This window comes from Papilio polytes, unplaced genomic scaffold (genome assembly GCF_000836215.1).
Source record: "Papilio polytes unplaced genomic scaffold, Ppol_1.0 DF821289.1, whole genome shotgun sequence".
Classification (NCBI taxonomy): Eukaryota; Metazoa; Arthropoda; class Insecta; order Lepidoptera; family Papilionidae; genus Papilio; species Papilio polytes.
The window spans coordinates 1,370,674-1,385,191 of record NW_013527915.1 but is presented as its reverse complement, the minus strand read 5'-3'; the positions used below and the strand labels follow the sequence as shown (position 1 = coordinate 1,385,191).

General features: G+C 34.7%; 1 protein-coding gene across 1 annotated transcript in view; it reads right to left on the bottom strand.

The window, feature by feature from the left end:
* LOC106109233 (ras-related protein Rab-37) overlaps window positions 1–2,950 on the bottom strand; it is a 37,105-nt gene extending 34,155 nt beyond the window's left edge. Inside the window, exon 1 of the mRNA XM_013290643.1 lies at window positions 2,686–2,950. Within this exon, the coding sequence (XP_013146097.1) occupies window positions 2,686–2,691 (6 nt within the window). The 5' untranslated portion in view covers window positions 2,692–2,950. The remainder of the gene's footprint in view (window positions 1–2,685) is intronic.
* Window positions 2,951–14,518: the final 11,568 nt, after the last annotated feature.

The following is a 14,518-nucleotide window of genomic DNA, read 5'->3' as shown; positions in this document are numbered from 1 at the left end:
AAGTCAATCACATATGGAAATCACGCCGTAACCAGATTTTTATAGTTTTTTTTTTTATAAGAGAAGGGGGCAAACGAGCGGTGGGAACACAAAGGTGGTCAACGACGCCCATGGACATCCGCAACACCAGAGGAACTACAGATGCGTTGCCGGCCTTTGAGGAAATTGTAGGCTCGCTTCTTGAAGGACCCTAAGTCGTATTGGTTTGGAAATATAGTACTTTTTTCGTTTAAATAACATTCGAAATTCAAATCTATCGATCTTTTTTTTCATTTCAAGTGTCAGTCCATTTCGAAAGCGTCTTTGTTTACCAAGCAATAAAGGGATGGGCTACGTAAGTGTAGGGTGAAGCAACAATACTCTTTACGCCCCATTACATCGGGACGCGTGCTACGCTATCTGATGTCCCTTCCTACAATGGCGTAATGATATTCATCGTAACCCCGTGCAATGCATTACTGCGGCCATGTCTCATCGCTTATCATAATAAACCAAACATCAACAATGACATAGATCGGAAAAGGCAATCAGATAGTCGATTCGAAGTCAAATAGTAAAATAGATAATTTAAAATTAATTATTTCTTCTAATTTAACTCTGTATTTGTAGGTACAGTTGCCATTTTCTTAACCAAGAGTTTTTGTGTACATTACTGAGCTATACAACAATATCTATGTAATGATGTTAATATTTGTAACTATCTTTCTCCCGCGACTCTGACCGCGTGGATTTAAAAAAACAAAAGTGAGTAGGCTATGTGATCTTCCAGACTTCCCTCTAAATCTTTACCAAATTTCATCGAAATCCGTTCAGCCGTTTTGTCTACAAACTGGACATCTATCCATCCATTCATCTAAACTTTTGCATTTATAATATAAGTATAGTATGATGTTAACATTCATTGTTTTTTTTGTGTGTGAAAAAGAAGAAAGCTCTATTTCAATTTACCCCGAACATTTCCGATATAAAATTTGTTAGAGCGCCATCTATCAATGACTCTTAGAATTGGGTCAGAATGTTTCGGGAGAATTTTCTCATTCTGACGCGAGTACAGAATGTTTCAGCAAGTTTGAACCGGATATTATAGATGTCCATGATTTACGAGAAATCTATTTGACCACGTATTATTTAAATTAGTATTTAAACACAGATTATATTATTCACGATAAAAAAAATTTAAAACACATCTTTTCACCACTAACACTATATTTACAGATACTTAGAAAATGAAAACTAACGGTTTCCTATAAACAGGCATATCTTTAAGTAAATATAAATTAAATTTATTAAAGTAATCATTTCTGTTAAGGAAATATACACAACATAAATCACTTGATCCAAATAGTTTTGTCATTTTCATAAAACGAAAATAAGACAGTTTTATATAAGCTATGTTTCTTATTACGCGTAACGTGACACAGACCTTAATTTCCATAACACACAGACAATAAGCTTATATTTACATATGATAAAGGAGCGGCGAGTCAATGGTGAACACATAACTTAAGTGATGTTATTGTACAAATATCGATATTCTTGTAATGAATTGATTTCAAATGTTAGAATTAAATTTTAGAGATAACCAAAATACATCGTCTTTTCTTTTGTCGATTTTTTAACAAAATGAAATGGTAAACCGAGGGAACAAAAATAGTTTGCTATGTATTTAAGTAAAGATAAAGATAGCTTTATTTCCCTTACGGTAAAATACATATACTTTTTTTTTACTCGTATACTAAAAACTAAAAAACTAAAGAAGAACACTAACCGTACTAACAACTATATACATTTATTTCTACAATTTTTTTTCTATGCGTTTAATGAATACAGAACATTATACCTATCCAAATTATTGTATAGGTACTGCAAATAAAATTCATATTTAAAGTATATAAATCAAAATTTTAGTGTCAAATAAATATAAAACAGCTTATTCGTTATTTGTAATGTATGCCGAAATGATAAATAAAATTAAATAAATACTGATGAGATAGATAAAAATAATGACATCTTTGTATCGATACTGAGGACATCACTAGTTATTATACTATGGGATTGTGTAAATGTGGGTCAATGTCGGTCTGCATTCAACTGGTGTACCTCCTACTCCAACTAACCCCCTACACCTACCTCCCACCTACATACAATACGTCATCCCCTACTAATTGAACCTATTCAGAAGCTATTGATTTTTATTTGTCTTTTATGATTGCTTATCTACGTACGTTTGTTTGCTGATTTATTGCAGTCGATATGAATTTCTAAAAGTAGATTTCCACTGTTGTGTAATTATTTTATTTAATAAACACGATGTTATAAGAAAGGAAACCGACTGTATAATTTGATGATTTGTTTATAAAAATTCCGCGCGTATGAAGTCGTGAACAAAAGTAAATCGTTCGGAAATTAAATTGAAATTATGAAGTGATTTTAGTAAAGTATAAATGATATTCATAGACCTTTTAAATTCAAACAATGTCCGTAAGAGATAAAATATTATACCTTCCTATAGATTTTTTTTTGTATGAATTAAACAATTGTTTTAACAATTAATTTTACGTAACTATATTTATGTTAAAACACACTTTGACTTTGACTGTATATATTTTACTATATACAGTTTGACGCAAATGATAATATGCTATACGTATTACACGATTTACAAAATAAATTTTCAGTACTTACGCTCATTTCTATTTAAAGATGAACCCCTTCGAAAACATTTAAACAATCGTTCACACACTATCATAAAATATCTTGCGAGAAATCACGCGACATTGTACTTTCAATGGGGCGACACGAAATTTCAACACACGACTGAATGTGATAAAAATTCAATTCCAAATTCGGCATTCACGCCCACATAACACAAATTAACACGTAAAAGCACAAGTCCACATTAGTGTTTTTAATACAGTCTCTTAAGAGCAGAAAACATGTTCCGTGTCGAACGTAATGTCGAAATTTTGAGGTTATCTCGCGGATCGGTAACTGAAAGACACATTGCAGAGAAAACCACGCTCTTAGGGTTGAATTTCCCTCGTCCCTGGTCTTGTATGTGTGCGTTTATCGCAATAAAAGTACCCTCGTGTATGAACTATGTACTTACGTCTGTGTGCGTAAGGTCACCCAATGATACTATGCTGGTGTGCGTGAGGGTTATCGTAAACGGAAATTAATTTCCCGGATTCATCTCAAGATATTTCTAACGATTTTTATTATACGAACATGCGGAATGTTTTAGTAGATAGTGTATACATAATATAGTTTTAAACAGCAATGTAAAATAATTTTTGTATTAATTCCACTAAAATAGATCGCAATAACAATAGATGTAAAAATTAATATAATTAGGTAATCAAATTAGAGCATAATGTAATAATTTATAGATAAATATTAAGTTTTAAAACATCTAAGGGCTGCATTTTAACTTTTAATAAACCTTATATCGTGGAAACTCTATCTCTTGTGAGTTAACATTTGTAGAGATCGATTCGCAACTGAACTTTATATGTTTGTGCTACGTCATACCTTTTCAATTAAAACAAGTTCAAACAGAAGAAAAACATAGAGCATTAAAAAATAATTAACGTGGTTTTATGTACCACACCATTATGAAACAAAAAGTATTTCAAAACAATGCTTTTACGAAGTATTAAACATTCACTGATGTGTGAAATCTAGTTTAGAAATTAAAATTAATTTGCAGTTTTAACAGTAGTTGATTTAAAATAAACAATAGTACGCAATAGAGTTGAAAATCAACAGGCAATTTCCGAGTATAAAAACAATGAGTGAGAAATATGAAAAGAGATTATGGTAATTGATGATGTTAGAAAGAGAAGGATGCATTCGTTGAAGATTTTTTGTGTGTATCATAGTGTGCGATTACGTGACCTATCATTCAATAGTATCTTTCTGTATCTAATGAACACTTTTGATGATAATTTCTAATACACATATTAAGGGGTGCATCTTTATAAACTCAAACTGAGTAATCTTAAAATATGTTAGCTCCTTTACATTTGATCTTGAGGAAAAGACCTTAACCGTAATGCCACAAGTAATCATTCAGAAATTGTTCATGTGTTAACATTGCCATGCGCGTTGGCGTCCCTCAACAATCGATGAAAACCTCATTTGTTGTTGTTTTGTCTCGCTCGCACGTTCTGCGTCCCGCTCATCTGTCAACATGACGGTCGACGTCACGAAGCACGTCGCTAAAGCAAATCGTTCGCATACATTCTCATAGATGGCGTTACTAGTCTGGAGTCAATAGTAATTTCGTAGTTTTTATTTTTAAATTTAATTAGCAACGGGCATCTCTGCTTCTACTATATTAAAATTACTTAAAGTTATACGATTTGTAATACTTATACAATGGAATATCTTCTTATTTAAGGGTGTTTTTAAAAAAAATGGGGTTTTATATTACTAAAATGATAAAATGAACTGCACACAATCATAGATAACTTTTCTATATGCTGTTTAACAAAATCAAATACAAAAAAACTCACAGGTGCCAATTAAAATCTTTATTCTTATCGTCATTTCTTAATTAAAAACGATTATTTTCTTCACAATAGCCGGAAGCACGGACTGACTGCAGACGTTGCCGAGGGCCACAAAAACCATCGTTAAAAAAGATTTAAACAAAAAAAACTACGATACATCCGAGCGACCGCCTACCGCAGCCAAAAATAAACCACAAACAAACCTTTACAACATACGAAGGACCAGTACACTGTAATATAATTCTTACTCCATTGAAATAAGTGTTAAATTACAATCTTATATTCTCACAAGTTCAGTTCTTTACGACTAAGTTAAAACGGTCTCGTGGTTACATGTTGGCAGTAAGAATTATTTCCTCGATCTCAAGTTAGCCCGAGATTTTAAATAACGATACTCAAGTCGTTTTAAGTTCTAACAGTGAGTAAATTTTAGAAAAACAAGGAAAATTACCACAAATTCAGATAAATCACACATTTTATTTCATACAATCATACTCGTTAGGAATCCTAATACTTAGTTCACAGTATGCTAGTAATTTAATTTAGTCCCGAGTAATTTAATAGCTAAAAGAAGTTTTTGAAAATCTGGTTTCTTACCGCGATTGGATTATTTGTGCCCTGTCTTGCAAACATTTGTAAAAACTAAAACTTACAAGTTTAAATACTCTCGTATTGATTTTGATTGACATTTTTATTGTTTAAACACGTATAGTTACTATATCCTACTCAACTAATATACTAGCGTAATGCTAACTAGGGATAAGTTGCTATTTATTCCCTAGGTAATATTAATACTAGCTTGTTTAAACTCATTTAAAAAAACAGTCGATAACGACTTCTAAACGGGTTCCTAATATGTTATTCCGGTGCCGTGATCGAGTAATCTATTTTTAATTAGTTTACCCATTGCTTTTTAGTTACTGAACTGGTAAACCATATACCAAATGTTACTCTACAGTTTTGTTTGTCACAGTATTCTATCCATCATTAATATTTGATAGCATGCGGGGAACGTTTCTTTACATATTTGCAGTCTATGGCTGGAGCGCGGGTCACGTAAATATACGTATTTTTTTTATAACATAAGGTAGCAAACGAGTAAGCGGCCACCTAAATCCGCCATAATGGCGAAGCGACCGCTGCCCATAGAGATCCGCAATTGCAGATGCGTTGCTTACCCTTATTCGACGGAGGAGGAGACACACTTAAAGTGGATATTTCCCCTTCCTATGCATCTCCTCCACCGTCAAATCCACTTCCCGTTCCCATCCTCTCCTTATAAGAAAAGGGCGGTAAAGAGAAAGGGACTTAAATTAGGCCTCCGGCACCACACTGATCAGACGAAACACGGAATTGCTTCCATTTGACGCCTGTCTTCTGTGGGGTATTACACCGGGCGTGCCGGCCCTGCAGTGATAGATGTTAAAGCGGGCACTACCACTGTTAAATGTATTTAGAACATTCGTTGTAACTACAGTAGAACCTCGATAAGTCAAACCTCGGTAATTTTAAAAAATAATGATCCTTTCCCATCAGAGTACAAAACCTCTACAACATAGACCCTTGACAACTTGAAACCTCTATAACTTAAGATATTTTGTTTTTTCCTTGAACTTCAACTTATCGCGGTTCTACTGTAGTATAGTAATATAGTAGTTTCCGAATTACTGCGATATATCTGGTAAACGAAATATCCCCGCGATTTACTAAAACACCCGCTGCACACCTGAAATAGCAAATCTAAATTCAAAGTTTAAACTATTTGTTAAACATTTGGAAAGCCATCTTTTTGATAATAGCCCTTGAACAGAATATTTTATTTATATACAGTATATATAATATTTTATTTATATAAGTATGTATTTTATGTAATTCTACACAAAAAAAAACCAGCGCACCCGCGGACAAACCAATTATGTGGTTTTTGCGGGGCCATATTTGTGCATATTTTTTAATTTGTGTCATGTAATATTTTCAATAAATAATAATAATAACACGTAATTCAGCGCAAGTATTCCCCGCACGCCGTGTTAACCGCTACTAGCTTCCGAAGTATGTCCACAGTAGCGTAGAAAATGGCGGCGTCTAAACCCAAAAAATATAGTAAATATAGTGCCGTTTTTAGTTCTACTAACGCCCTGGGCGACATCTCGAAGGCGCCCTTTTTATGATGACTAAGAGAATGTTTCGAGTTACGAGTTGTTTAAATGAAATACAGGAATTATAAAATTTAATACTTGATAACCATTTTTAATAGAAAAGCAATAATGACAATGACATTAGTTCTTCTTTTAAAAACAATATTCTTTTTAATCATAAACATACCCCCAGGCGGTGAAGACTTTGTTTTCACCCATAGTTTGAAGATACTGGTAACGGGCAAATCTTAGCGAATGAGCGACGAATCATATAAGTTATTTGTAGACACATAACGCCACTTTCTGTTAAGCGCCCTGGGCGATCGACAACCGCGATCCTAACGCCGGCACTTTTTATAATAAAAGTGGGCAAACGAGCGGCGGGAACATTAGATGATCAACGACGTCCATGGACATCACACCAGACGAACTAAAGATGCGTTGCTGGCCTTTGAGGAAATGATAGGCTCGCTTCTCGTATTAGTTTGGAAATACCAAGATATATTAGGATACAAGTATTGAATGATTCGACTGATGAAGTGTACTGTCAATTTTAATTGTCTTCATTATGCACTTTACGAAGCAAATCGTAAATGTTATCGATCATATACAATATATCAATACGAAATTTTTCATATAATCGTAAAATCTTCAAAGTTTGAATATAAAGACCAATTTCATTGTTTCTCCCTGTTCATAAACTAAAGGCAGATATTAAGAATTTTTAATAACGTTGATACGTCGCTAGATGGCGTTAGCAGTTCTTACACCAAACGGAGTACAATGATACTGTTGTGTTTTCAAGCAGTAAGCAGACGTATTGCGAAATTGCGATACTGGTGTTTGATTTAAAAAGAAACAATACTTAAAGAGATTCATCAAAGTATCAGTATTTTTAGTATTCTTTTTTCAAGACTTAACTTCGTAGTAAGTAGTTTATGTGTACTTTTGGGTTATGTTTTACATACGCGTCAAATTTCATCGAGATCTATTAAGTATATTTAAAGATCCAAACTTTTACATTTATATAATAACTAACTTTCGCCCGCGACTCCGTCCTCGTGGAATTATAATAAAACAAATGTAAGTAGCCTATGCGTTCTTTCAGACTAGTTCTACGTCTATGCCACAGTCGCATTGCGGAACGGTCTGTCCTTGACGGTATTTCCAAACCAATACGAGTCCTTCAAGAAGCGAACCTATCATTTCCTCAAAGGCCGGCAACGCATTTGTAGTTGCTCTGTTGTTACGGATGACCAAGGGCGTCGTTAACCACCTCTGTGTTCTCGCCGCTCATTTGCCCCCTTGTCTTATAAAAATATACTTATGAAGTATAAAACTGGCTGTCATAAAACAGCTTAGGTAGTGTGGAAGTGATTTCGTAGATTATTATGAAATAATTTAAAAACAACATTATGAATATAGGTGGTTTAAATAGTAGTTTTTACATCGCGGTGGCATAAAAAAATTGATATCATTTTCATGAGTCTTTGTCGGCATACTGCTGGACATAAGGCTTCTCTAATACTTTACACAGATTGCAGTCGATGCGGATATCTGGTATGTTCAAATTAATATGAAGAGTTTCAAACAAACTCAATATTGTTATTTTAATTATTTTAAGGCGAAAAGAGATTAAAATATTTTGTTTTCTTACAGAAGTGCAAACCCTATCTTTCACGCCGTATTTTTCTGAGGCTGGTCATATTCCGGAATTCATTATCATCCACTTTCCCTTATCCCTTACGGAGGGTCGGCACAGTATGTGCTGCTTCCATACATCTCTATCAGCCATATATGAATCCACTCCTTTCTTAAGCATATCCTCTTTCACACAATCCATCCATACTTTCTTCAGTCTTTTTCTACTGTAATTTTATCCATTCTTGTCACACCACATCCATCTTAACATATGCATCTCAGCCACATTTCTTTCATCCGGAATCAGCTAGTGTTTTGTTCGACTATTAGAGTAATTTTTAACACCAGTTGCAAGTATGTTTTCTAGGAATCGTTTTTGGTTGTCAATTCTATTGACCTGTAGCTAATCGGCTTAACAGATTTTGAAATGTATGGCGTAATCCCACCGTGTTTTGTCGTAGTAAAAATATCGCTTAATTATTAACTTTACTGCATTAATCCTACTTGAGAAACACATGTGTACTGTCATAACATTCACAAAATTATGTCTTAGTATCTGTATTAAATACGGGCAGTTAGTTTTTCTGTTTACAAACTTGATTATGCCTTTACATTGCCGAAAGTTTTGTTCTAGAAAACATGATGCCATCCCTTTCATCGTACTCAATAATTGTGCGATAGCAATAAATGTGTTTCGGTATTACCACACATGTTCTATGTTGATTCATCTCTCGTTTGACATTGCTTGCTTATTTGACATCTCCTGGGATAGAAAAAGGTATGTAGAAATAGGGAATGATAACTATTATTCATCAGTTTTAATCTCCGCTTTTATTTAAAATCTTAATTGTGTTTGTATAAACTTTTTGAGACGCAAACTTATCATGAAGAGTAAAAAAACAGATAACATTTGACTTTTCCTTGATCGACATCTTACTAATTAATTTACTCATTAGCTTATCGAAATAATCGCGGAAAATAAGATCCTACGTCGTAAATTATATTGTAAATCTGTATTAATTATACCTAGTGTTGAACATCGCGCGTTGTCAGTCGTCAGTAGAGCGGCAATACAAGGTCACTTTGCGGCAAACACGGCGCGGGCTGGCAACGTCGCAACACCAAGCGAAACAAGGCAACGGATACACGGATTGTGTGCGTTAGAAAGAGACAGACAAAATTGAAAGCACCGTTACAGAGTAAACAGCCGAAGTGAGTGCTCGTGACCCGCGAGAAAGCCAGACAAGAGTCAAATTAGTACGGAGAATAAATTAGATACGATATTTCTGCCAGAGAAGTAAAATTATAGGGTTTCCATTTGTTTTTCTCGATTGTTTAGTTTTAAGACATGAATAAAAATTATTGAACACTATAGAAATGGAACAATGTGAACACTGTGTTCATGAAATATTTAGGCCTATATTTCCCGCGTCGGGTTCTTACTTCTCATTATTTCCAGACTTAAAATTAATGAAAACTTGATTGCATTATACCTACGTTTGTTTATTTGTTTTTACGTGTTATGTATTTAGTAATTTGATATTAGCAACATCCATTTCTTTTGAAAATAACTTGCATAGTAACAGAAATAAAATATTAAAAATAGCAATTTGCCGACGGTGCTTAAATAAAACAAGAAAATTGATTACTTTTGAAAACACTTCTTTCATTTTCATCATTAAGTTTTTCTCCGGTTGTATTCTAATCTGCAATAATAATTTAAAAAAAAAACAGTTTTTGTCATTGTTCTTACAAAATTAAAAACAAAACCGATAAAAAAACGTTTGAAACCGGGAGCAAAGTACCAGGCGCACAGGAATCGGTAACGCATATTTAGGCCTAAACGACAGATCTGGCGCCATACTGTCGCCTCCCGGCCGGCTATCCCGCATACATTTACACTTTTTTTCACTAAATAATTTATTTCTAGTTTACGTGTTACTAATATTAGCTACAAAATAACTATTTATTTGCATTACCTATAAACCTGTAGTATTAAATATTAATACACAAATGTAAAGTTGGAGAAAAACTGAAAACAGCAATAAACGGAATTCGATTAATGGTTTTTATAAAAAGGTAAACAGCCAAAATTGAAATCTGAGTTAGGAATTTATCCTCATTAAGATTTTAGTGTTTTAATCATATCTTTTGATTCCTCAAATAAAAAATAAAAGATAGATATTATACGATGTAACGTATATTTTATTGAGATTATTAAAAATAGTGGTAGAACCTGCAGCCGGCTCACCCAGTGCAATACCACAACACAGAATGGCGGGAAAGTGCAGTTAATTCCGTATTTCGATTAGTCTGCCTAATAAAACACACCATTTTCGTATCAAGAAATGGAAGAAGTGGTGGCAAATTCAAATGATCGATTCTTCCACTTATATTAAAAACAAAAAAAAATAATAAAAAAAAACATACAGAGGAATTGAGTACTTCTTTTGGGAAGTCGATCAAAAAATAGCTTTGAACAAAAACATTTTTAACTGTAATTTTTAAGTGTTGTTAATCGCGAATTATCTTATATTTCTTTCAAATTGTATTCAGTTGCGTCCAGAGCAACGGCGGATCCAGGGAGGGGTCATGGGGGTCATGACCCCCCCTGAGCTGGTTAATCAAGAGCTTGACATAATATATTCACATATTTTGTCAAGCTCTTGACTTGACCACAACTATGTGAGCCCCCCCTTGCACAGAAGCTGGATCCGCCCTTCTTCCAGAGCAGTGTAATGGAGCCATAAGTGTGAAGTGCGTAGGATAACGTTTTCAAACACCAAGAGAATATCCTACAATAGCAGAGACCTCGCTTATGATAAAAATTGCAATTGCTTAAAGTGGAAATTTCCTGACGCCAGAGAGCTGACTAGACAGATTAAATATTCGTAGATACGTTAAATTCCGAGTAAAATGACTAAAATTGCTAGACAGAAATACCACCTGAATTTTCCAAAATGGCGAAGCAGTGGCTACTATACAACCGTAATTGCAATGCGTTACCTATTTGTTCTACGGAGGTTGTTAACCTAACCTTTATATTGAACTTTTCAACAATTTTCTAGAATCTAGATAGGTATTCCATTTACATTCGAAACAATAAAATTGTGTTTACGTTTACACCTGCAGATCAAAAAAGTTGTAACGACTTTCATACCAAATGCGTAAAACGGCGACAAGTTTTTGTGTGTTGACGATGAAGAATACTTGGCACTCTATCTAGTAATAACTATCTATCTATACTATTATAATAAAGCGTAAACACACACTTCTTTGTTGCCTAAGATGTCAGCAATTACAGCATATTTTTTAATAATTCTTTTTTTAATAAAAAGCCCTACAATTACGTCACGCTTTAGGCAATGTATTATTTTCACGCCATTAAATTTAGGGGTAAATATTTTGGATAAAAGCCATAATGTGGGAAAGAGACCATAAGTTGCCAACATCAAGGAAGCAAGGTTGCCATGGTTTGTCATCATGTCATATCATTTTGACATTTGCTATTGATGATTTGACAAATGTAAACAATAAAATAAAATTTTCATAATTTTTTGCAGATGAAGTCGCACGGGAACAGCTATTATTTTAATAATTTGATCTCATAATCGATAGGATCACTAATGAATAGTCAATGGTGTACATTGACATGTAACGAATCAGAACTTATAATTGCGGTTTTCAAACATTTTTGTAGCTTGGAAGACCGTATAACGTTTCTCAGAACTGAATATTAAGCGCGCGCATCTTTGACTAAACGATTGTCGATTGTTTCGCAGCCCATTCAACTTTTTAGTTGCACAACTAAAAGTCGAGTAGTGTGCGCAACTCCATATAAGCTTATAGGAATCATAGCGCGACTAAACAGTTGTGGGATAGTTTAGTCAAGGGTCTGCGCGCGCTATAAATATTGCAGAGCATGCAGGGATGCAAAGGGGATACTGTGTAATTCGCAGTTGCACTTGAGTGACCAAAAAGACTAAAAAGACGAATAGCAGGAAAAGGTCCAATAACACTGCGCATGTTGCAAACTGCTTGAAGATTGTATTACATCAGTAATAAGTTTGTGACACCAATAGTATTCAGTGCACCTCAATGCTTTTTATTGCGACACCGGTGGTGTTATTCATGTCGTTACTAATATGTTTTACGCGCTAAACGGTTGCGAATGTTGAAGGAAAGCGTGATCTCACTTGTTAGAAGATTGCCGCTGTTACATTAATACTTTCAGTCAAGTATAATACTCGATCGAAGGGTAGGACGAATCATCGCCATCTTCCTCCTTATCCTACTCCTGTAGGGTCGACGCAACAGGTTTTTGTCCTCTAAATAACTCTATCATACGTCATCTCAGTCATCGCTCTCTTCTTGATCATGTCACCTTTCAAGCAATCCATCCACCTATTTCTAGGTCTACCTTTACCGGTGTATCTCCACACTCATAACTTTCTCCTTGAAAAGTGCGATTCATCCCTCATTTATTGAAGGGTAGCACGAAAAAAAAATCGTTAATTTTCACAGACAATTTTGTACCCCGTGCGGTCATGGTCATGCATCTATCTTTATCCGTCTCCGTCTATTAAAGTGATTGCCAAATTAGTTTAACTAATTGGGGGTACCACGAAAATTTTATCTAGTTTCGTAGACTGTTAGGTGCGCTTGTGTGTACGCGAACCAACACCATGTACAATCATTAAAAAAATATTTCTTTTCAATAACATTTTAATATTGAATGTTTCTTAATTAACGTTTCTCAGAAGCCTCTTCCTGCCCTGACGGCAAAAAAATAGAGTTCTACCGAAGCCATTAAATCATTTAAAAGAGTCCACGAGGACAAATCATGAACCTTCAGTCTAGTCTATCTTTTTATAAGAGAAGGGGGCAAACGAGCATCGGGAATACCGTCTACTCTACCGTCAAATCCACTTTCCCTTCCTATTCTTTGTAAGAAAAGAGTTGTAAGGGAAAGGGACTAAAATTAGGCCTCCGGCACCACACTCATCAGACTGTACGAAGAATTACTTCCACTTCCCGCCTGTCTCCTGTGTGGTCGTGGCTGGACGGATGGCCCATTCGTGCGAAGATGTTAAAGCGGGCTCTACCACTATTAAATGCAATACCAGATGAACTGCAGATGCGGCCTTTGAGAAGATGATACGAATGGATCGGTGATAAAAAACTTGAATTTTTAAAATAAAAAGAAGTTAAAAACTACGGTAACAATTTAGTTAAAGTGATCATCACCTTGTCATAAACCTTAGATAATTAAAAGTAAGATTGTAAAAATCAACTAGAACTCAAAATAACATATTTGTTAAGAATTTTAGAATTCAGATTTAACGTAAAAGTCTAAATCTTAAATAACAGTTCCTAAGTTAGGCCTGCGTGATGCAGGGGCGTTAGCGCAAGCGCAGCCCTCCCCGAGGCGGGCGCTCCGCCCCGCGCCGCCCTCGCCACGCCCCTCCGGGCCCTTCGCCTCGGCCCTCCCAATTCCATACAGACCTCTCACAAGTGCTAAGAAGTGCCTACGTGTGCTCTTTTGTTCTTACCTTTTGTCTCATCAAATGGGTCCCGTGAGCCAAATAAAAAATGGCGGTAAAACTGGTTTTATGACCTTTTAAAATTGATTGATGGGTAACTTTGTTTACCTGGGTTCTTTTTCTTATTTTAATTTAGGGACAATCGTACTTTCTTACCTCTTACTTATAAATGCGAAAGTTTAGGTGGATAGATAGATGGATGTTTATTACTTGGTATCTCTACTTGGCTTATTATTCTTATTCTTTCAGTAAGGCTGTATAGAGGTAGATGAAATATGGTGCAAATATAAAGCACCATCCGGGACAAAACATCAATGTTTACTATGTTTTTTTTTTAATTCTGAGCAATCGAAATAACGGGCGATGGCAAGTTTATTCATGGTAAAAGACGATTCAAAGGATAAATTAAGAGTTCCCGCAGACTAGTTTTTTATAGACCGATAGTTTAGGCGCTTTATTAGTATGTATGGACGTTGAAAAAGAGATAATGCCTTTTGGGAACAAATTCTTCGATGATCGACCTCAAGTGGGACTGAAGAGAATTCCGGTTTTCTGTTCCTTAAAATTTTCATACCTATCTAAAAAAGTCATGAAAGAAACCATTTCAAATTAAGCATCAATCTGTTATATTTAATATGCCCTACTTATTAAATTTAATTGAATTACGTTTCTTATAACGACC